The sequence below is a fragment of the Poecilia formosa genome, unplaced genomic scaffold, assembly GCF_000485575.1.
Source record: "Poecilia formosa unplaced genomic scaffold, Poecilia_formosa-5.1.2 Scaffold350, whole genome shotgun sequence".
Lineage (NCBI taxonomy): Eukaryota > Metazoa > Chordata > Actinopteri > Cyprinodontiformes > Poeciliidae > Poecilia > Poecilia formosa.
This window is the reverse complement of record NW_006800289.1, coordinates 48,708-71,612: the sequence shown is the minus strand read 5'-3', so window position 1 is coordinate 71,612 and position 22,905 is coordinate 48,708. Positions and strand designations below refer to the sequence as shown.

Below are 22,905 nucleotides of genomic sequence, written 5' to 3'. Positions count from 1 at the left end.
ATTATATTATATTATATTATATTATATTATATTATATTATATTATATTATAGAATAGTTTGATGTGTTATATCATTCTACATTATATTATAGTATGATATGCTATGTTATGTTATATTATTATTCCTTACATTCTAAATGCAAAATGTAAAGAAAGCATTGTATATTTACAATGTAAAGATTTTCTCTTCTGTTTAAAAACTGTCATCTCATCCTTCCACAGAATGTTTCCCAAAAGCTGTTGTGGATCATCAAGAGGTTTTTGGACAAATTTGAACCTGGGCCTTGGAGTTTAAGTTCATTTTAGTCAGAAGAACAGAAAACCCTCTCTTTCTTTTTTACTGTTGAATCATGAACACTGACATTAACTGAGGCATGTGAAGAAATGTTAAATTTAGTTTCTATGAAGGTTCAGCATTGTTCCATGTTTTGTGCATAAAGACCCTCTGTGTATTTTGCTAGATTTTCAAAATGACTTTTTAAACCTATACAAACTGATTGATGCCATTTATATCTATTCTTGAATTTCTCCAGACAGAGGGTATCATGTGTTGCTTGTTGAGATATTTCAGCCTATTCCATGTTCTCTGCGTGTTGCGCTAAGCCTGGAGAAAGAGTTAGGATTATGTTTGTTTAATATACATGCCTCTCAGTGTGGGATGTATTCAGATTATTCAAAGCTGTTCACTCAAGACTTAGGAATCAAATTGATCAATACTGCTTTCTTCCTTTTTTTGTGGATGTCGTTTTAACAAGTAAAGTGCAGCTTCAGTACTGTAGAAAAAATATTTTTGTTTTTAGAAACTTCAAAAATACTCAATTTAATAATCAATTTAAGTTTGTATAAACGCAGTCACGTGACGTTTCCTGACCCAGTGCTCAGCTATTTGTGCTTCTACACTGACCCCTAGTGTTTTAAATGTGCAATTACTTCAGATCACAAGGTCAGTGGGTGAGTTTTTTCTTACGTCTCCTTTTTTCCCTTTAGTTATAAACCAAAATGTTAAACAGGACAAAAGTCTGCTTTATGTGGACAATATCAAAATTAATTCTGCGCACTGACTATTCAAGTTGTTTCTTTTTATGGCATCAGCATAAACTGTGTTCTCTGATAGATTTCATTCTTATAGTTTCTAAGGTTTTCAATATTTTTTTCCTCAAAATTATCACATTTTCCACTCCCAATATTCTTTCTAGCTCTTAATTTGTTCTTTGTAGCTGAGTCCATTTAATATGTTTTAATTACCTAATTAATAAGCAAACCCAGAAGAAAAATGTCAATCCAATCCAAACATACAGACAGATTCCAAGTCAGTAAAACTCTAAATTGTTCCTCGTTGCACCAAACAGAGAAGTGAAGTTCAGTTTATTATTCAAACTGGATAAAGAGTTATCCAAGGAAACCCAGCAGGTGGCATCAAGTGACTAAGTTGTAGCTTTCACTATCCCTGAATGAGGATGTGGCAACACTGAGCAATCACTTGAGTTGTTTACTTCCCTCATACATGCAGTAAGCAACAAGCTGAAAGGAAAACTCTACGTTCACTGGAAGAAACATCTACCAGAACATGGATCAGTGGGAACCAGACAGCCATCTGGGGGGTTGATTCATCCATCTTCCCATAAACTTTGACCTCCAGTCCCTGCTGATAAAAAAAAACATCCACACAGCATCTTGTTGCTACCACCATGTTTTACAGTAGAGATGATGTCTTAAGGCTCCCGGTCGTCAATTTGAGCCCTAAATACCTCCTGCTAGTGTGTTGAAATTATAATGTATGCAGATGACACTGTCATTTCTACACACAAGAATGTGACTAAAGTTATCACATACAATGACAAGCGTTTCTGTTTGGCTTAAATAATCATGCCTCAAATAGTTAAAACTAAAGGATTCTTCCCAATATTTTTTATGTCAAAAGTGAAACTTATGAGTGATTCTTGATTCGACTCTCAGGTTTAAGATGTATGTAGTGGAAGTAAATAATCCTGTGGCTCAACAGGTCGGAGATTCTGTCTGGTTCCTAAAAGAAACTTATTTCATTGAGGAAGGAGACAAGGTTCCTCACAACTTTAAAACTCGAGATAACCTCCATATTTGTTTCCATGAAGTAAAAATAACAGATTTTTAGCAAAAAGTCAACATCAATTCAATGATGGGTCGTGATTATGTACTAAATTTGAATGTTCTGCTTTTTATCAGCTTTTAGTTTGTCCTGTCATTAGATTAACTAGAAAACACATTTACATTGAGTAAATGCATTTGATGAATTTATATTAAACTGTAGGTTTATGCTGTTTTTGCTAACGCACTGATATTTTAATGGATTTATTTTGCATTTATTCATCTTTTGCTCTTAGTAGCATTTCGAACCACAGCTGGGAATCTCTCTGTCGCTGCGAGATGAATAAATGTAATAAATGGATAATGGAAAACTCTTCTGACTCATTGTGTCGTACTGATGGGAACACCACAAATTGTCCAGCTGCTGTTTCACAACCCAGGCAACACAGAGACACTCTGTTATTTCCTTTGCTGTGTTGAAATAGCTGGAAAGCCTCTTCATGTGGAAAAGTAAAGGTGCTAAATGGTCGTTGTCCCCAATCCAGCCGTGTTACTGCAGCGTCATCCGTCTGTTTGCTCGAGATGTTTACGACTCTGGAAGGTGGCAACCGGACAGGAAGGTGTGTGTGATGTGCAGGAAATGTGGGACAGGAGCCTAAATGTGTTTGCTTGTTTTATTGGTTTAGTGACAGGATTACACAGCCTGGATCATGTGGACTGTAGAAGTGTCTGATTTGTTTTATAGAAGGAGGAAAACAAGACTTGCGTTCAACCCTGTCGCTTATTAACTTTTAAAAATTAGCAACAGCATGACAGACCAAACCAGATTCAGGCAACAGATGGGATAGACAGCAAGATATAATAATAATAATATTATTAAAAAACAGAAAGATGTAATAATATAATAACTTCATATTTTCAGGCCCTTTCATGCATTTTTCTAAATTTCAACCTATATAACTGTATAGGAAATAGACGAGGGCGTATTTGCAAATCTATTGCGATGGAACATAGTACAAAAAATAAATAAAGAAATAAAAATAAATTCTCTCTGTTCTTTATGAAGTTCTGTAGTTTTTTACAGCTTCATGTTGCGATTAAAAGATTATAAAACGTGCATCGTGCTGTATTTCACTTTGCCATGTTGTCATTGTCTTCCTCTGTTTAATGCTCAGTGACATGGAAAGAGTAACCCCACATGGATAAATATTTATTAATGAAATGGACAAAAAATAGGTCAGGCTTCCATCAGTTGGAGCCACTCCAACCATTCCACATGGTCAAATTCAGTGCAGATGGAGCAAATGCTTGGTGTGACATGAGATTATTTGTGTTTTTAAATTAGCTTCTACATAAATTATGTTTAAAATATAAATCACACTCATGATGTAGCATGCAGAAATGGAATTAGGTTAAACTGAAGCATTCTTCATCATCTTAAATGGGACACCATTCATATCAACTACAGAAACTCAGAATTGTTAGATTACAGTCTCCTCAGTTATGGCCAAAGTGTTGCCATATAAACCATGCGATTAGAGAGCATATAAACATGCAAATGATGTTTTTGAACACAAAGACCTCAATCTGTTTCCACACACGACTTTAAGAAAGGCCAACATTTCGACTCTCCATGCGGTTAAAGCCAGAGGTCTTCTACAACATGAGCACTAATTCGATTTGCGCATCCGGCTGGGTAAGGACGGGCTTTTTCAAAATGTGGTGACAATGGTTTACGAGCAGACTTTTATTGTCTAAATCCACCTTGATTTTATAACCAACAATATTTATCTACTTGGCTTTATGGGCCTCCGGTGACCTTTGCCCCTTTACCACCGTAAAGGCTTCTTCTGCTCCTTAAAGCAAAAAAAAAAGAAAAAAAAGAAAAGAAAAAAAAAAGGGGGACATTGTGTTAGAAAGCAGACAAACAGGCGATGTTTACAATATTTTGGTATACTTTTTAGGAGTGCTCTTTTTATTTATCCTGCAGAGGATTTCTGTACTAATACACACATTAAGATCACGTAGTGTTGATAAGACACAATTCAAACATTGATTTTCTTTTAGGCTCGTGATTTTTCTTAATGTGGGATGTTTGTCTGGATGGAGTGTGGGAGTTTTTTCCACTCTTCCCTCCCTCTCAGCCGTGCACTGATTGTCACTTTGTAGTTGTTCATTAACTCATATTAGACAGGCAGACTCGCCTCCATCAACACGGAGCGGAGCGGATCTTAGACTCCAGCTGAAGAAACACCAGGCGCTCAGGCGGAAACACTTTATCTCTACAATCTTGCTATTGTTTTTGCTCTCCGAAAACGTTTAAGTGTCAACATCTTAAAAAAAAAAAAAGCTGGTTTTTCTCCTCTTATCTTGATGCCGGAGTGTAAATCAGGAGAATTTCTGCTTCGCCACCTTCTCACTTCTGTTTTTGGATTTTCGCCGCCAGTGGAGAGGCTCAGCTCCGACACGTGTAAAGGCCACCAGTTCACCCGAACCGGCTCGTATTTATTTATTTATTTATTTATTTTGACACTCAAAACCTGGAAGAGGCGCGGATTTGTGAGGACCTGAGGAAAATCTCCCGGATCAATAATGCGCAGCTGGGACTGTTTACTGTACCTGGGAGTGCTGGGAGCGGTGGGACTGGTGGCGGCGGGCCACAAAATGCTGGACGACTGCTTGGCATCAAACCGTAAATACAAAATGAACGTCGTTGTTCTGGAGGACAACAACTTCGAGTGGAGTCGGCCGTTTGTGCAGACGGCCGTGGAGCAAGCTATCGAGAAGGACAGGCAGAAGAACATCGACAATGGTATGGTGAACATAAAAACCCAAACAAACTGGTTTCCAGTAGCTTACAAAACAGCCTAAAACCAAGAACTTTGACATATATTTATTAATTATTTCATAAATAAGAGTTAGTCACTTGATATGAGCTGGAATTGATCTACAAACTGTTAAACGTGACAGTGTACAATCAAAATGGCTGATAATGAATTTGGTGTTTTTGCATTTCATCATCTTCCCTCTGCTTTGCAAAATACTTCAAAAGATTAGCAAACATTTAAAAACCTATTTTATTTTTCTAACTTTTCTGCTTGGAAATACTTCAGAATAAACTTTGTTGTTTTTATTTTTATCATATATAATAAATAATATCTCAGCAAGATTTAACTTACACATGTCCATCAAAATGCATGCTTTATTTTGTGTGTAGAGTACGTTGAGTAAAAGAAAGAAAATGCAAAATATGGGACTATTACTTCAAAAAAAAAAATAGATTTTCCTATAATCTCCTCCAATTATTTTTTATTTATTGAAGATTATTTAATAATTTACACAGGCTAGTTTCAGTTAATACATTTTAAAAATGATTAGAACAAGAAAATTTAGATTAAAATTAAGATATATGCATAAAGCGGTGGAGCTGAAAACACATGAAAGATAAAGAAATCGGTTTAATTTTTCTACCCAGACTATTTAATATTTAATAAAAACTTCAGTCAAATTATCCAGATAAATTTCTGTCTCTTATTTTTTGTGCTTTTAAAATGATTAATCATATTTGCTCAGTTTACTGTAAAACTGTATGTCCGTTGCTGTAGCTAAATGGGAACTTTACATGGATCTGAATCAAGTTTTTAATCCAATAACATTTCAGATTTGTCAAGCTCCAACTCTTGTTTCTTTCTCTTTTTTTTATGTTTTTCACACATGTAAACCCATACCATTAATTTTTCATATTTTAATGCGATCGAAGGAGTTCAACTTTGTGGATGGATTTAAGTTTAAGTACAAAATACACATTTATTGACGTCTGATCATCAGATTTATGACAAGTTGGAATAATCCTACCAAAAGGGGAAGCGTTGCAGGGTGGACATCACATCATGTGTGGCCTTTAGCTCACATATTCATGTATTTGTTCACTGATTAATTCTGTTCAGGGTAGCAGAGTATCTGAAACTTTTCCCAGAATTCACTGGTTAAACGCATCAGCTCACGACTGCATGCTCCACCTGCACTTAGAACAAACAAACGTAGCTCTGTTTGCACGAACCTCTTGGTTTTAATAGAGTTTTAGCAACTATGCCACACATTACTGTCGCCATCGTGTTAATTTTCAGGTTAAAGATTATTCATCAGATCAAAGCTGCTGATGGTGTTTCTTATCTTCTAATACATTCAAGCATATCTAAGATCTTGCTTTATGAGGGTTTAACTTAAGCACATTTTGTTGATTCTCCCGCTCATTATGTTGCTCATTTTATATAGTTCATATCACAGTTTACAGTGCTCTGCTGCGTCAGGACAGGGCGACTTACTTTTGTTACCATATCATTTTTATTTATCAGTGAGGCTGGATGTAAATATTCATTATTCCATAAATATTTTGACTTGGCTAAAATGAGAGAGTCTTCATTAGGGCAGACAGAACCTCTGCACAGTGTAGCATGAGATTAGATACTTTCTATTTTTGGATTATTGCTGCAACGTTGGAGTAGCAAATTCTACCTTACTGCTGTAATAATTGCACAATAAATGATGTCTCAATAGCCCTTAATAGGTAATCTTTTAATAGCATTTATTACATCTCCTGATGAACTGAAATGCTCCAGCATGCAAAGACGGAATGAAATCGACTCACCAATACGTTCCATGTAAACCTACAACCAGTATGAACTCTAATAATAGTAATGTGAGATTTTGGAGACGATACAAAGACAGCAGCAGCAGCAGCTGATTGGTCCACAATTACACGCAGAAAGGAGACATCATATGATCTGGATAATATATTGATTTACAAAATTTGACAAATACGATGCCATCCAGACGACAGCCCACAAAAACTTTGCTTGTATTTAAAGCAGTGAATAAATTTTTGCAGCATCCGATGGGGTTTGTAACACGCAGCTCAGTTGTGGAGAAATCCTCTGAACGCTGGCAATTATAAGACACACCGCTTTGATTCTACAATCCCAGAAACATGAACTAAAAAAAACATGAACAAACATGAACATAACAAATACATGATGTAAAAAGAATATGATCCAGTTTAAGCATTAATACGCTGGTGTCCTTGTTTCTCCACCATCCTAACATAACGGCCTAACTCGGCTGTTTATCACATTTCTTACAACGTTGAGCGTTTCGTTGTCGATAACGGCTAATCAGTGGCATACTTTCCGAGAGAAACTACAGGCAAATAGTTTATCTCTGGGTGGTAAAAGTCGGTCTAATCTAATCTTTAATAACCCCGGGAGAGCAATAAAAGAAATTTAATATTATTATGTCTTATCTGTTTTGCATGACTCAAGACCTGGACCTCGTTTTGACGGCCAACTACAACGGGTTCAACACCACCGTGTACAACCGGCAGGGCTGCGGCAGCAGCACCTGCGAAGGAGTGGCGATACTCAAGAAGCTGGATGTGAGTTTGGTCAAATGTGTTCAGAGGAAATTTACTTTTGTTTTTTTTTTTTCTTTTTTTAAATGCGGTGCACTTGTTAGGGTTCAGATATTCCCAAGTCAGTGAGGTGGAAGTGTCAGGCCGCTGACACTTGGGTTTTATTTGGAGACCATCAATAGTGACAGGATCTGAACCACAAGTTCCCCTTTTGCGTTTTAATTTTATTACAGCGAGATTAGCTTTTGGCTGTATATCTGCCGCCGCTGCCAGAGCAAACGGTTGCCGTGGCGCTCATTGTGCACAAAGATCAGCGTCCTGCTCTCAACGCAGCCGCATGGCGCAGGATCTGGAAGCTCAATAAAACGACCTGCTTCCTTCACAACCAACTTCAGATTTATAATGAAATATGAATATTTAAGAGTTCAGGGGAAGAAAAGTTGCTGTGTTACGCTACGAGTCTATTTCAGATTTGGAGTTTTAATTAGTTTTATTTACATGTAGATTATTTGAAACCGCCAGAAATAAAAACATAACAACAAACTCCATGTCTTACATTGCAACAAAAAGACCGGCCACTGTTAATATGAAGCTGGGTCTTTTTACATACAGCTGTGAGGTCATGTTTATCAGAAACTTTTTAGAAAATAATGATTCATGCAATTTCTCTATTTTTTGGGGCAAACTACAAACTACCTGCCTGTTGTAATTTGCATGCAGAAAACAGTCCAACCTATAGAGAGCAAAGAGTGCAAAACAAAAATATCAGCAAATCTTTAGGATTTTTTTCACATCTCATACAAATTTTATTGGAGTTTTTTATGAACGATCAGCACAGAACAAAAAAGTGAGAGAAATGTGATACTAGAGGTGGGCGATATGGACGTAAGGCTTTATCATAATATTTTGTGATAATGATAAAAGCGATGATAAAAAGTTTTTGCTCATTTTTTTGCACAGCAATCACATCCCATAAATATAAATACTGCTCTTAAAATCATTCCCATTTGTAATGCGCTTCATTAGGACACCAGTCACATGAGGAAATGTGATTTTCTTCCACTAAACTGCACACAATAACAGCATTTAATCACATTATCAGATTTATTTGTCTTTCTTGATTGAACAAACAGTGAAGAAAACAGTAAAACAACAATTTCGACAATAAACATTAATTGGAATTTATTGTGACGATGATATATCAAAACTCTCATCACAATAAGAAATTTATCGCGGTAAATGATAAACGATATGATACGTGACACACAGTTTTCTACATTTTAATAAAGCTTTTCCTCTTTAAGTGCAACTGGTTTCACTGGATTTTATTTAGGAGTATCAGAGAGTTGGGGGCTGAACTGCAAAGCGTCCAGTTCTGGTTTTTACCAGTAAAAATGTAGAAAACTATATATCATGTTCATCCACTTCTCTGCTCCGCACTACTTTGTGTAAGTACAGCTAAATTTTAAGTAATTACTGACTTAATACGAGCTCGTATATCTTACTGAAAAGTTATTTGTAAGTTAGTTTTATCTTAATTCAAGTTCACTAAGATATCAACTAGAAACTAGACCAAAAATGTTTGGTAAAATTCAGAGTATTTGCAGTGAAATGTTGAGCATTGTTTCCAGGGAGTGAATTATCGACAGACTTTTAAACCCATTTGTGATCAACATTCAATCGTTTTGTGCTGTAATGTGTTGCAGCACAGCAATGAAGTTGGATGCGTCATGCTGGGACCTTCATGTACTTTCGCCACCTTCCAGTTAGTGGAGTAAGTACAGCTAAAGGTTTTCTCTGACCAAACACATCTTCTCAGTCCACTTTAACACTCACCCTCTTCCACAGCGAGGAGATCGGCTTGACCCTGAGCATTCCCATCATCTCTGCTGGCAGCTTCGGCCTCTCCTGCGACTACAAGCCCAAACTGACCCGCACTTTGCCTCCGGCTCGAAAAATCATCGATTTGTTCCTCAACTTCAAGACCGAGGAGCTGAGATTTAAGCCCGAGTGGGAGAAATTCTACGTGTACAAGAAACAAGTGAACAATGCGACCGAAGACTGCTTCTGGTGAGCCGCTGGGAATTTAACCCGACTTCACTTTTACCTTCCTCTCCATCATCTTCGTTTTTCTGCTTTTCCAAAAAAAAGGTACATCAACGCGCTGGAGGCGCCGTCTGCGAGGTTCGCGTCCCAAACTCAGAGGGTGATGGTGCGGGAAAAGAAGGACCTGCAGAACATCATGAAGACTTCAAAACGCAACAGCAACAGTGAGTTTATTATTATTATTACTTTGTTTTTTTAACAATATTAATCTACCATGAAACAGAAAAAGCTAAGAAAAATCTACAAAAAGGGAAATGTTTTAAAAATGTTAAGATATTTTTTTCTATTTGCACAGATCTGAACCATTTTCTTTTAAATCTTGTAATTTTGTGAGAATAACTTTTGTTTTATTTTATTTTGTTTTAGAGTGAATTTGCTGCATTGTTCTTGTCGGGCAGGTGAATAATCAGAATGTAGGTGGTGAACAGGTTTTTTTCTTTCAGTTATTATTTTATGTGGCGGCCCAGAAGAAATTTCTTTAATCAAGAGCGACGTGGACCAGATTCACCCAGACACCTTGTTCATTCTGCTTGATCTTTATAAGTAAGTTCACTCTGAATTTTGAACAATCGAAGGACAAAGAAAAACAAAAAGTGATGCAAGACATTTTCCCCGGGGTATGACCTTTTTTTTCCTCAATCTAGCCCTGAATATTACATCAATGAAATGGCCCACGAATGGATGCAAGACGTCCTGGTCGTCACTCTGCCGCAGAGGAACTACAGCTACAACTCAAACTCCTCATACAACGACATGGTGAGCGGATATCCAACGGAGACCAGACGGTGAAACCGGTTTGAAAATGTTGTTGATTAGTTTGATTTTTTTTGTGGGCAGATAAATGACTACATGGCTGGATACCATGACGGAGCTCTGCTCTTTGGACAAGTGCTTAGAGATCGGTTGATGAGCAAAAAGCTTGGCAGGAAGTCTGAAGACGTGAATCACAACCCGTTCGCAAACGTGACTATCGAGGGTGAGCCGCACTGTCAGGAGATCAGACGAATAACATCAAGACAAGGAAATACTAACTCTAAACTAAACACAACTGGTTAAAGAAACAATTAGTAACCAGGCAACAGCCATAATTAAACCTGATTAAAATACAAATGACTGTCTGGAGCTTACAGTCTTTTAGAGGCTGAGTGACGAAGGACTTTACTGCCAATCTTTTACCTTGGAGGGTGTAAAAGAGGAGAGTCAGAAGTGAGACAGACTCTGTGATCAGCCGACTTCATCAACATCCACGGCTCAGCTGTGACTCGCAGAATTAAAACCATAAATTTATCAAATCTTTGGACGATTCAATAAATGGGAGTTCAGGCTCCATTTTACCTGCATGAGTATAAAACAGCAGAAAATAGTATTTATTATTATTAGAATAAAAAAAGTTATTCCAAACTGTTTGTTATTCTAATCTGATGAGATGTTTATTAATTTGGCCTGAATTTTGTGACCATTCATTCATTCATTCATTCATTCATTCATTCATTCATTCATTCAGTTATTCCCTAAGGCAGTGTCTTGAATGGTGGGCGTGGCTTATGAATGAAAGCGTAATCTGACCTTTGACCCTTTACAAAAAGAATGATTACTATCAGCTGTTTGGCTTAATGAGCTGAACGTTTAATGTCCTCCAGTTTATGATCCATAATGAAGTTCATCATCTACTTTTTCACATGTTTTACGGCAATTTTGCGACAAATCCTGTGATTTTTGGCAAGTTCCTCTGCATTCGGTTGCACTTAAAAGTTTCAGATCGTCAAACAAGTTTTGGCATCGGACGAAGATTTTTAAAATCAGGGTTTAATTTTTTAAAGACAAAAGCTGAACAAACCAAACTGGGAAACGGGGATCACACTCTAAGCCAAACGCTGGCGACAATTGTCGTCAAGTGTTTGAGAAAAAAGCCTTTTTTTATTCTTATTTTCATTCTGCCATATTAGATCATATTAGAGAGTATCCAGAAGCAGATTTACGTACCGACTTTGACTCCAGAGACTCTTTTTGTTTGTGTGTTTGTTTTTAAACTGTTCAGAGGTGTGCTGTATTTGTTTATTGCAGTTTAATAGTGCATGTTTATGTGTTGTTGTTGGCGCAGGTATGGGAGGACACGTTGTGCTCGATAAGCACGGAGACAGAGACGTGAACTTCTCCTTTATTTACACGTCAGTGAAAACCGGGAAGGTGAGCTCAGGGTTGGTTTACCAGCCAGCGCAGACAAAACAACAGGAGCACGTGTTTTGATTTCTGGTTTCTCGTCTCACACAGTATGAAACTCTGCTAGTGTTCGATTCATCACAAAACAGAACCATTGAAACCCACCCGAACCCGGCTCTGGGCTGGAAGGGCCAACTTCCTGACGATGAACCGGAAAATCCAGAAGGTAAAGAAAGTGTTAAAGTTTCTAGAGCAAAAATCTGAGCTCACTTGAAATAAGACAAAACGAACTTACAAGTAACATTAACAATGCACAATTATGCAAACAGATCAGTTATTTATTTTACTTTTGACTTTTTCTATAATATGCTTTCCAACCTGAATCGTACAGGAGAAATGTAACATCACATAAGAGAAGTCGGAAATTATTCCTCATGGTCTCATTTGACGTGAAAATGTTTCATTGTCGCTGTATAACATCGTACTGCAGGGTTATTTCAGCAGCTGTTAAAGATCTACGTCTTGTTTAACTAATGTGTGTTTTTCTTCAGATTTAGGTACACAGGACGTGATCGTGATCGTTTTGGGTGTCAGCGTTGTCGTGGTGACCGCCATCGCTCTCATCTTCTACAGGTAAACACCGGAAACGTTTCCCGTCTGTAAACGCAAACGCCTCCCGCTCTCCTTTCTTTGAGCCTCTCTGAGCGACTACAGAGATAAACTACAAAAAAAAAAAAAAGACATTTTGTGATTGTGCACCACTTGACTGAACCCCACTGTTTGTCTGTGAACGCCGCCAGGCAGAACAGGAAGGAGCGTCAGATGCAGAAGAAGTGGTCCCACCTCAGTCCGCACATGATTGGTCCTCTTGATGAGAAGGAAGTCTCTCTGAAGGTCAGGACTGTCGTCCAGTAACAAACTGAACCTCTAAACTGGCATTGGTGTTTTATAAACAAACATCAATGCCAGTGAAAAGAGACATAAGGAATCTTTATCATGTAGAACGGCTGCAAGTCGAATTTTTAACTCTTCTTCACCAACTATAAGAGACTCTGGCGACTGTTTAGTCAAACCCAGTAAACAAGCCATGAGGTCACAATGCAATCATCTGGACTTTGAAACCCACTGAGAACAACTGAGAGACGGGCAGAAAGTCCAGCAGCGACTTTTTGTTGTTCACACCAGCAGCCTGGGCCAGAATGTAGCGGCAGTAACCCAGGGCTGCAGCTGTTGGGGGGCTCCAAAGGTTTTTCCTTTGTTTTTCTTTTCTTTTTTTTTTGCATTGTGAAACATTGTATGACATATAAAATTTTTTTGCACAATTGAAAATGTTGACTATATAGTAGATTTATTTTGGGAACATGAAGACTACCTATTAATGTAGCCATCTGTCCGTCCATTTGCAATAGTAAAATTATTATTCTGCACATGATCCATATTAAAAAAAAAAAGTTAATTTGTTACATGTTACATTTGCTTGACATGACAACTTATTAAACTTTACTTGGATAAATTAAATTCAGTTACTTATAACAAATTTAAAAAATTTTCTTTTATAAAATTGGATTGCATGTTTTTCTTTTTCATTGTTCTGTAGAATGGTTCAGATAACATTCATGTGTTAGAATGGTCTAGTCAAAGTTCAGACCCTAATCCAATTGACTTGAATGGGTAAAAATTGATTTACGTAGTTCGTTTTTCTTTCCCGGTGTGTAGCATCTATTAAGTTAATGAATGTGGGAATCCTTTCATAATAATCTGTCCGTTTAAAATCCGTGTTTGTTGTTTTTGGAAACAGATCGACGACGATAAGAGGAAGGACAGCACTTACTTCAGACAGCGGGGCTGCTACGACAAGAAGGTAATTTTATTCCTGCTTCCAGAAATCCACAAGTGCATTGCAAACAATTAGTTGTATGTTTGTTTAAAATCCTTCCCAGCCTGTGATCCTGAAGGAGCTGAAGCATGCAGAAGGAGATTTCACCGAGGAGCAGAAAATTGAGCTCAACACTGTGAGATCCTTTGAGTTTTGTTCAGAAGCTTCTGCTAAAACACAGTACAGACATTCATCTATGCCACATATTCTGATGTTACATCTGTTTGTGTTGCAGCTGCTGCGGATCGATTACTACAACCTGACCAAGTTCTACGGCACAGTGAAGTTCGAGTACGGCGTCTTCGGGGTGTTTGAGCTCTGCCAGCGGGGATCCCTCAGGGTAGGACCAGACCCACCCTGCCTCTGGTTTCACCTTTATTTGCCACCTTTTTCTGTGTTTTATCGCTCTATAAATTCTTTAGTTGTATTTCAAAAACACAGTCAGTGTCAGTCATTGAGCTCAGCAGAACTGGATGAAAGAAAGACGGATTTTAAATTTATGAAACGACGGAAAAAATGTGTAGAATGCCTTCATATAAATACTTTTTTATTATTATTGTAGTGACGTGTTCTCAAATTAAAGAGTTTGACCTTTAATTTGAATGTGAAAAAAATAAATCCATATTAAGAAATAATTGTTTTTAATAACATAATGCCCTGAAGGTAAAAGGCGGTAGTGCAAAGTATTAACAGCTTGATGACATTGATACATGTAACTAATGTCATTTTGGAATAATAGAACAGAATAATAATGTAATTATCCCTTAGTGGAGAAATTTGTGTGCAAATTGACACAAATTAAAGCTACAAGATTCATACAAGATTAAACATAAAAGAAAAGAACTAAAGAAGATAATACTGAGGAACATTTTTTTTACTTTGATGTAATTTGTCAGTACACAAATAAAATCTGATTTGTTTTGACTGATAGAATAATATTTAAGCTCACAACTTTTATCTTAAAAGTTCTAGTTATGGGTGTTTAGAGTTTAAAGTCCAGACGGCCACTTGAATAGCTATGGAGGCCAGATACACAGGTGAGTTTGACACCTGTGTAGGACAAAAATAAAACCGCAGAGCTATTAAAAATAGCTTTCTAAGACTGAAGGAAATGTGTGAAATTTGTGCAAAAACAACAAGACGTTTTTAAAAGAATAAGGAAAAGTTTTTTTTTTTAAAAAAGACGATGTTAATGTTTTTTTTTTGTTTGTTTGTTTGTTTTACCACAAAATAAATATGTTAACCTCTTATACCCTCAGGGGGTATAAATAAATTTAAACTTAACATTTTGGGCAAAACCTTTATGCGGAATAGTTTTTGAAAGATCAAAGCCTCTTTTAGCGGATAATAAAAAATAAAAAAAAATTTAAAGGCACGTGGAGCCTTTGTTTACAGAGCGAGCCGAGGTCGTGGCAGCTGGACCCACCGGTGGGTCCGTCGGGTTCTAGGGGTTAAACGTAGAGGTTGTTTCTAAAAGATTTTTTTAATGTGAGATTATGTTCCACAGTAAAAAATAAATGCATCTTTTACCCAGGATGCCATTAAATGTAGTCGGTGCTGTTCATGTTTAGCACAGCCAGGAATTAACTTTTGATGTTTCCTAGAATCAGCAGCTAAAACCATTTCTGTCCTCGTTGCTCTGATCTCACTTCCTGGATCCTGACACACATCCTGTTACTCAGTGGCCTTATAACCACACTGCTCCTAATAACCTTATTGCCTCCTTTATGATTTATGATTGCCTCCTCTGTGCAGCCCGCTAATGGTTAGCGCACACTATCTGAGGTTTACACACACACACACACACACACACACACACACACACACACACACACACGCGCGTGCGCAGAGTGTCTATTAAGTGTTCCAGTTTTTTCCACTCACCTAGCAGAGGCTGTGAGCTCAAAGATAAAAGCCATAAAACATAAACTCAATCTTTGCTTGTTTATTATTTTTTCTTCTTGCAGTACATCCTCAATGACAGGATATCCTACCCAGACGAGACCTTCATGGACATGGAGTTTAAAATATCCGTCATGTACGACATCGCGAAGGTAACATTAACATTACCTGGTGTCACGTTGAAAACTTTTGTTTCAGATTTGTGTACAACTGAGCATTTTTGTCATGTACTTGATGTGACGTTTACTCAACAAATTAAAAAAAAAAAGATGCAGCACCTTCAACCGTTTTCAGCATTAATTTAAAATAAAGTATTTTATGAATGTTAACACAACATGACATCTTGAAGGTTATACTACATTACATTTTGTCTCATTTCAACCACAAACTTTAATGTTTCTTATTGGAATTTTATGTGAAACACAAAGTAGTGAAGCAACTTCAACTCTGACGAAACGCCTCCCCACAGCATGATGCTGCCAACACCATGTTTGTTTGTAGGGATGTTGCGTTAAAGGTGATCTGCACTGTCAGTTTTAGTGTTGTTGAAATTGAGGCACAGGTGGACTCAGTTTTCTAATTAGGTGACTTTTAAAGGAATTGGTTGCAAAGGGTTTTATTTAGGGGTATCAGAGTTGATGGGACTGAATAAAATGCGTCTTTCGGGTTTTATTTTGAAGGGATAAACCTTTTAAACTCTTTTTTTTATTCCACCTTATAATTTCACACTACTTTATGTTGGTCTGTTTGCATAAAATCCAGCTAAAACACAGAGGCTTGTGGTTCCTACTGCAGCAAAATGTGAACAAAAGTTTATTAATGTTTGCTGCAAAGCTCTTAAAACATCAAATCTTTTTCACCCCCATCCTTACAGGGCATGTCGTACCTGCACTCTAGCAGCATTCCAGTCCACGGTCGCCTCAAGTCCACCAACTGCGTGGTCGACAACCGCATGGTTGTCAAGATAACAGACTTTGGCTGCCACACCATCCTGATGCCAGGCAGAGGTGATTGTTGCCCTCTGACCCTTCGTCCTAAACCTGAGAGTATCGGGCACTCAGCCTCTCTCCGTCGCTGCCTTTCAGATCTTTGGACGGCTCCGGAGCATCTCCGCAAAGACGGCGTGTCGCAGAAAGGCGACGTCTACAGCTACGGCATCATCGCACACGAGATCGTTCTGAGGCAAATGCCGTTCTACACCCGCTCCTGCTTTAACACCGCAGGCAAGTCGCCGCTAAAACGCTCCGCTTGTTCATTTTAGTTAAAAGATTTAATTTAGCTTATTTCTCTGTGTGTGTGACTGAGCTCCTATTAGTATTTACGTTCCTCTTCTGTAATCTCTCAGAAAAACTGCACAGAGTTCAGTATCCCAGAGGAAACGGCTTCTTCAGACCAGACCTCTACTTTGAGGGAATATCAGACAAAGAAATTGAGGTAAACATCACATTAACAAGCTGTTGTTTTAAAGCAGAGTGATTATCCATAGCTTGACAGAACTATGAAAACCCTTTATCTTTTTTAAATGATCTCACATTATTTGGGTTTCATGATATAGACCAAAACAAATTAGTGGATAATTACAAAGTTGTTTTTAATTCAAATAATGACTCTGAACAAAGCTCTCTTCATCTGAGGGTAGCCTTTAAAGAACAATTATTTATACTGTAGTGAGACTTTATTGACTAGTTAAATGACCTTTGAAGAAATTTAGTTCCAGTAGATTTTATTTAGGGCTGTCAAAGTGAAGTAAACCACTAAACTTCATAATTATTGGTCTGTCTTTCTTATAAAACCCAAATGAAATACACAGAGAGGTTTGTGATTGTAACGTGACAAAGAGTAAAAAGTTCAAGGAGTATCTATAATCTTGCTTTGCACTGTAAGTGTTATAAAAATAGCCTGTGTTTATCAGCTCCAGCTGAATAAATGACCCATTATTCTGCCTCCTGTGTGCCTGTGAACGCAGCTCTACATGCTGATAAAGAGCTGCTGGGATGAAGACCCTGAGCGAAGGCCAGACTTCAAGAGGATTGAGTTAACGCTGGGAAAGATCTTCAGGTACGTCAACACGTCTTTACATCATTTTAAAAACATTAAATATGGCTGAAGGTTACGTTCCAAAGTCAAATTTTATTTTATTTTTTTGCTTTTATTTCCACAGTAACTTGCACAACCAGGCCACGGAGACGTACATGGACAACCTGATCCGCCGGCTGCAGATGTACTCCAGGACTCTGGAGTGTTTGGTGGAGGAGAGAACGGCTCTGTACAAAGCCGAGAGGGACCGAGCGGATCGCCTCAACTTCATGCTGCTGCCTGGGTACGGCCATTTACTGAAAAACTCTGGAACAAAACCAGAGCAGGTCAAAAGCTGGAAAAATGATTTCTGCAACTTTTCCTTTGTTTTATGACACCTGGAGACAAAATAAAGTCGCCATATTTTCTCCTAAAACTAAATACATAGTATTATTACTGACTGTGTCTTTATTGACTGGTGACATGGTCACACACATGCAGAATGTCTACATGCTACAAATCTTCACATTTAAGCTGAAAATGATAAGTTCCTCTCCGTGTGTTTGGCTAGTCCTGTGGTGCGTTCGCTAAAGGAGACGGGAAGAGTGGAACCCGAGCTGTTTGAGGAGGTCACCATCTATTTCAGCGACATAGTGGGCTTCACCACCTTGTGCCACTACAGCACCCCCATGGAGGTGGTGGACATGCTGAACGAGATATACAAGAACTTTGACAGCATCCTGGATCACCATGACGTCTACAAGGTAGCTCAGTGCAACAGCAGACGGGTGGGAGCGATCCGGTTCTAGGGTATACGTTTCTTGATCATTCATTGGTCCCAAATTTGTGGAGAGATACGGTCAAGATTGAAAAAAGCCTGATTTATTTTCCCTTGAGTGAATGTTTCCCTTTGGCCTCAGGTTGAGACGATAGGAGATGCCTACATGGTGGCGTCAGGGTTACCCAAGCGAAATGGCGACAGACATGCGGTGGACATCGCCCACATGGCCCTCGACCTCCTGTCGTTTGTTGGGACTTTTGAGTTGCAGCACCTGCCGGGGATTCCTCTGTGGATTCGCATTGGAGTGCATTCAGGTACCAAACACTCCTGATTCTTCTACCTAACTACCTACAAAAGCATCAATAAATATCAATGCATTTGAAAACATGATTTGCTGTAGTTGCTGTGTGCAGCTTAGTTGCACAAATCAAATGTTTTTTGTGAGACTTGGTGTTGTTTTACAAATAGGAATGTTTCTCAAGAGCATCATGTGTTTGTTGGGTTGTGATTGCTGCATCATGCAGTCACGGCCTACGGTTACCTAAAAAAGTTCCATAGATATTGTGATAAACTTTAAGTCCATGTTGCTCATCCCTGATCTACGTCCAGGTCCGTGTGCAGCCGGCGTGGTCGGACACAAGATGCCTCGCTACTGTCTCTTTGGAGACACGGTGAACACGGCGTCTCGCATGGAGTCCACAGGCCTGCGTAAGACGAGACGCACACGTGAAAACATCCAGATAAAAACTTTTAGAAAGAAGCAGATCTCTAAATCTGACAAGCGGTTTCCACTTTCTCCTCCAGCTCTGAGGATTCATGCCAGCCAGTCCACAATCAACATCCTGCGGAGGACAGACTGCCAGTTTGAGTTTGAAAAAAGAGGAGAGACGTACCTGAAGGTGAGATGATTCGTTTTTACTCTTAGATCCACACATGTACCAAACGTTGCATTTAAACTTGGAGTTTGTCTGTGTTTTCCTGACTCTCAGGGTAAAGGGAAGGAGATGACCTACTGGCTAACAGGTGTCACAGGAAGAACCTACAACCTGCCCACACCACCGACGGCGTGAGTCGAGCCTCTACTACGTTTACGCCAAACATTCAATACGTACGAGGGTCATGATGATGATCTGTCTGTGTTTGTCTCAGGGAGAACTTCCAGAGGCTCCAGCAGGACCTGGCAGACATGATCGTGTCCAGCCTGGAGAAGCACCGAGCCGGAAGAGAGGGCTTCGAGAAGAGGAAGACCTTGTCCACCAGAGTCCGCTGGAGAGACACCAACGGCAGTCTGAGGAAGGACGGCCCGCCAGAGTACTTCCACCTGGCCGTCACCGACAACCCCAGCACGTTCCTGTGACGGAGCGCAGAGGAGATTTCTGGGAAAGACTTTTTAAGCCCAGCATTTGGGACTGAACGCCTGTTGGGACCGTTCTGCTGAGTCAGAGTGACGGTGCCGAAGCAGCAGGTGGGTTAACAGTGACGTCATTTCTACAGGTCTCTGCCCAGGTCACAGTCCTCCAAGGTTGAGAGAGCAGCAGGTACTAATGGCTATTACTGTAAGACCTTTAAGCACTGGAATATATTTCACTCCAAACTGATTTGTACAAAGTTTTGCAGTCTTCATTTTCTCTTCTGAGCCAATACTTTGCACTAGATTCATAACATAATTATTATCTAGACTTTAGCTTGAACTTTATGCAATCTGAAACTAAAGTCATTTTTCAGCAAGAAAAAGGGACGAGACGAAAGACGAGGGGGAAACGGTAGCTTTTTGTTCACTTTTAAAGTGTTCTTACTTTTTGTTGTCTGCAGGATTCATTGCAAAGTATGACAAATTATTTACCGTGTAAATAAGCTTTGTTTGCTGCAAACAACAGTGGATCTGCATTCTCTTGCTAATTTAGTAGCTACATTTGCAGAAGTCGAAGTTCTATATGTAAATGTCTGACTGGAACTAATTGATATAATAAAAACACAGAACAACTAAACCACTCACCCTCTGCAATATAGTATAAAGCTGAAGGCAATTTCAAACAAATTTCTCTCGAATATTACAAAGATGGCCACCGAGTGAGCTTTTATCTTTGCAGCTGTTGCCAGGTTTATCTTATAAAACGCCAAGTGAGCGCACATCCATTGTTTTCTGTCTTGGCACATCGATGCTACCTTGTTTTTAAAACATCTGATTTGTTTTTGTGATGATTTTTATTTTGTGTTTTATTAAATAAAGATTTTCAGTGTGGCGCAAAAATTGAAGCATTTTGTGTTTTATGTTGCATTTTTTTTAAACTGTATATTCTGTACAAACTGCTGCAGTTTCAAGACACAAAACATTTTACAACCATTGTAGAAATATAGAAAGTGATATGTAATTCAGATCATATCCAAAAACTCTAAAAAATATGGAGAATAACAAGTATTTAAAGGTGAATGACACATTTTTAGGCTTCGATTACTTGGGGAAAACTAAGCTGCATCCTGGAGTTTTTGCTTTTTGTCCAGGAATGAAAAACAGCTTTATGTAGATCTATACTGAAAACATTATAAGTAGACAGAAACACAGATTCACCTCACACAACTCTACACAGTTTTGGCAGTGACTAACGCCGTGCCTCCCAGCTCGGTGGCAGGAAGCGGGACTCTGTGGTCGTCCCTGCAAACGCCGAAGCCGTCCTCACATTTTGGGTTGGGCTGGTGCATCGGGCGACAGGAGCCATCTGAGACTCCCTGAAGGTCCTGACCGTTTTCCTCCAGTTGGGGCGCGTGAAACTCGACTGCTGGTTCTGTTTTCTTCAGAACCTCCAGGACCGAATCCTCTGCAACACCTAGATAAAAATAAATATGGAGAATTCGTACAGTTTCATGTCTCTCGTGTAGGTTTTACTTCATGGTTTTACTCCGTAGTTCTCTACTCAACTTCTTATGAAGTTTGTGCATGTTGTGGGGAAACAATCCCTCAGCATGATGCTGCCACTGCCAAGTTTCACTATGGGTGATGTATGCTGGCAGCAGCTGAAACCGTCCTAAAAGCTAAATTGTTGTCCCTTATAACGAGGTACTAAACTTTTTCTGTGTCCAGGTTTGCACTGTTGTCATGGTAACATACTCCTCCAGAAATACCACAGCCATCTTTGCTGCTTCTCAGATGAAGGCAGTCCTCATATGGCCTGTCAAGGCTAGGTGGACGGCTATGTTTTTCTAAGTTTGTAGTATTTTTTGTCTTTTTTAACTCTTTATTTTCAGATTGTTCATTAACACAGTCAGATACAAGACAACACTAACGTTACACACCAACAAGCGGTTCGTCATATGAACATCCAACAAGGATAAGAACAAAAACCATCTGTGATTTATAAAAACAAAATATCCAGATGCACTCACTGAGATCTGAGATCTTACATCATAGCAACAGTAGCATAACACTACTCTGAATGATAACCTGTTAACATATTCAATGTTCTGCAGTACTTTTCTACTTTTAAACTGTATTAGACAGTGGCGTTTACAAATGGAGGATGAGTGAATACAACTGATGCTGGACTCTCATCAGTATTCTCTGTATTCCCTAAAAAAGAAGAGGTTGGAATAAAAATTGCAAACCAAATATTTCTGATTCTTATTTGAGATCAAGACTTTTTAAATAAATCACTCTAAACACTCCCCTCGCCTCGGCCAATCGTCCGAACAAAGTCGCGTTTCACAGCAGCTAAATGAGGTAACGCGTTTATCTGCATTCCTGTTTTTCTCGTGTGCAGAGGAACAAATAGAAAACCTCTTCAGCGGGAACAAAACGAAACTGTCGTGCCTGGAGCCTCCTCTGTCCACTTTTAAGTTGTTTCCAGATTATTGAATTAAGCCCGCAATCATATTGCCATATTTATAACACGAAGCACAAAACCCTCCTGGCGGGTTTGGACTCTGAGGGCTGCTGCAGCTGCTGATCTCTGCTCACATGGGAGACGCTGCAGCTGCTTTCGTCAGCAAGGATATGCAGATTTTAACTGACTTTCTGCACACTGTACGGTCTCTCTTTACATTCTTTACTTTACTTTGCACAACACTGAAAATCTTACCAAGTATTTTTGGTCTACTTTCTACTGCAAATCTCTCAGCAAACTTTAAATAAGACAAAACTAATTTAAAAGTAACTTTTCAGCAAGATATAGGAGCTTGTTTTACAGCAATTATTCCTTTATACTGATTAAAAACGTACTAGTTCCTGTGGCAGATTATTTCACTTATAAGACATTATTTCCATGATACAAGAGAAATAATAGTGGTACTATACCTTTTCCAGCAATATAAAGTAATTATTAACTTAAAACAAGCTAATATGTCTTTTTGAAAAGTTATTTGTAAGCAGAGGTGGGTGGATCTCCCCAAAAATGTACTCAAGCATGAGTACTTCAACATATTTTTACTCTAGTAAAAGTAGTCGTTCAAGAAATTACAGAAGGGTAAAAAATTATTTTGGTAAAAAGGCTACTTAATTACTGAGTAACTGATCAAAAACATCAATCATTTAATATTTAAAAATGACATCATCAGGAAGACCGGAATGTAAACTTATGTAGGTATTATGCTGGTATTTTA

General features: G+C 38.6%; 1 protein-coding gene and 1 long non-coding RNA gene across 3 annotated transcripts in view; one reads left to right on the top strand and one right to left on the bottom strand.

Moving 5' to 3' along the window:
* gucy2ca (guanylate cyclase 2Ca) overlaps window positions 1-19,867 on the top strand; it is a 20,037-nt gene extending 170 nt beyond the window's left edge. The window contains exons 1-27 of one of the 2 annotated variants that reach the window (XM_007574329.2): window positions 3,971-4,876; window positions 7,383-7,495; window positions 9,178-9,245; window positions 9,320-9,541; window positions 9,623-9,741; window positions 10,021-10,120; window positions 10,222-10,333; window positions 10,415-10,553; window positions 11,679-11,764; window positions 11,849-11,963; window positions 12,289-12,370; window positions 12,538-12,631; window positions 13,536-13,598; window positions 13,678-13,749; window positions 13,849-13,953; window positions 15,581-15,667; window positions 16,390-16,522; window positions 16,601-16,738; window positions 16,861-16,949; window positions 17,482-17,573; window positions 17,677-17,835; window positions 18,103-18,295; window positions 18,452-18,626; window positions 18,922-19,020; window positions 19,117-19,211; window positions 19,302-19,378; window positions 19,462-19,867. In XM_007574329.2, the coding sequence (XP_007574391.1) occupies window positions 4,657-4,876; window positions 7,383-7,495; window positions 9,178-9,245; window positions 9,320-9,541; window positions 9,623-9,741; window positions 10,021-10,120; window positions 10,222-10,333; window positions 10,415-10,553; window positions 11,679-11,764; window positions 11,849-11,963; window positions 12,289-12,370; window positions 12,538-12,631; window positions 13,536-13,598; window positions 13,678-13,749; window positions 13,849-13,953; window positions 15,581-15,667; window positions 16,390-16,522; window positions 16,601-16,738; window positions 16,861-16,949; window positions 17,482-17,573; window positions 17,677-17,835; window positions 18,103-18,295; window positions 18,452-18,626; window positions 18,922-19,020; window positions 19,117-19,211; window positions 19,302-19,378; window positions 19,462-19,669 (3,255 nt within the window). In that variant the 5' untranslated portion in view covers window positions 3,971-4,656 and the 3' untranslated portion in view covers window positions 19,670-19,867. Of the gene's footprint in view, window positions 1-3,970; window positions 4,877-7,382; window positions 7,496-9,177; window positions 9,246-9,319; window positions 9,542-9,622; window positions 9,742-10,020; window positions 10,121-10,221; window positions 10,334-10,414; window positions 10,554-11,678; window positions 11,765-11,848; window positions 11,964-12,288; window positions 12,371-12,537; window positions 12,632-13,535; window positions 13,599-13,677; window positions 13,750-13,848; window positions 13,954-15,580; window positions 15,668-16,389; window positions 16,523-16,600; window positions 16,739-16,860; window positions 16,950-17,481; window positions 17,574-17,676; window positions 17,836-18,102; window positions 18,296-18,451; window positions 18,627-18,921; window positions 19,021-19,116; window positions 19,212-19,301; window positions 19,379-19,461 lie in introns of those variants that run through there. The other variant, XM_016661920.1, reaches the window with a different exon arrangement.
* LOC107833239 (uncharacterized) lies at window positions 3,262-4,771 on the bottom strand. The gene is made up of 2 exons (XR_001658957.1): window positions 4,684-4,771; window positions 3,262-3,920 (listed from the first exon to the last, which is right to left on the bottom strand). It is a non-coding gene; the product is annotated as an uncharacterized LOC107833239 (long non-coding RNA).
* Window positions 19,868-22,905: the final 3,038 nt, after the last annotated feature.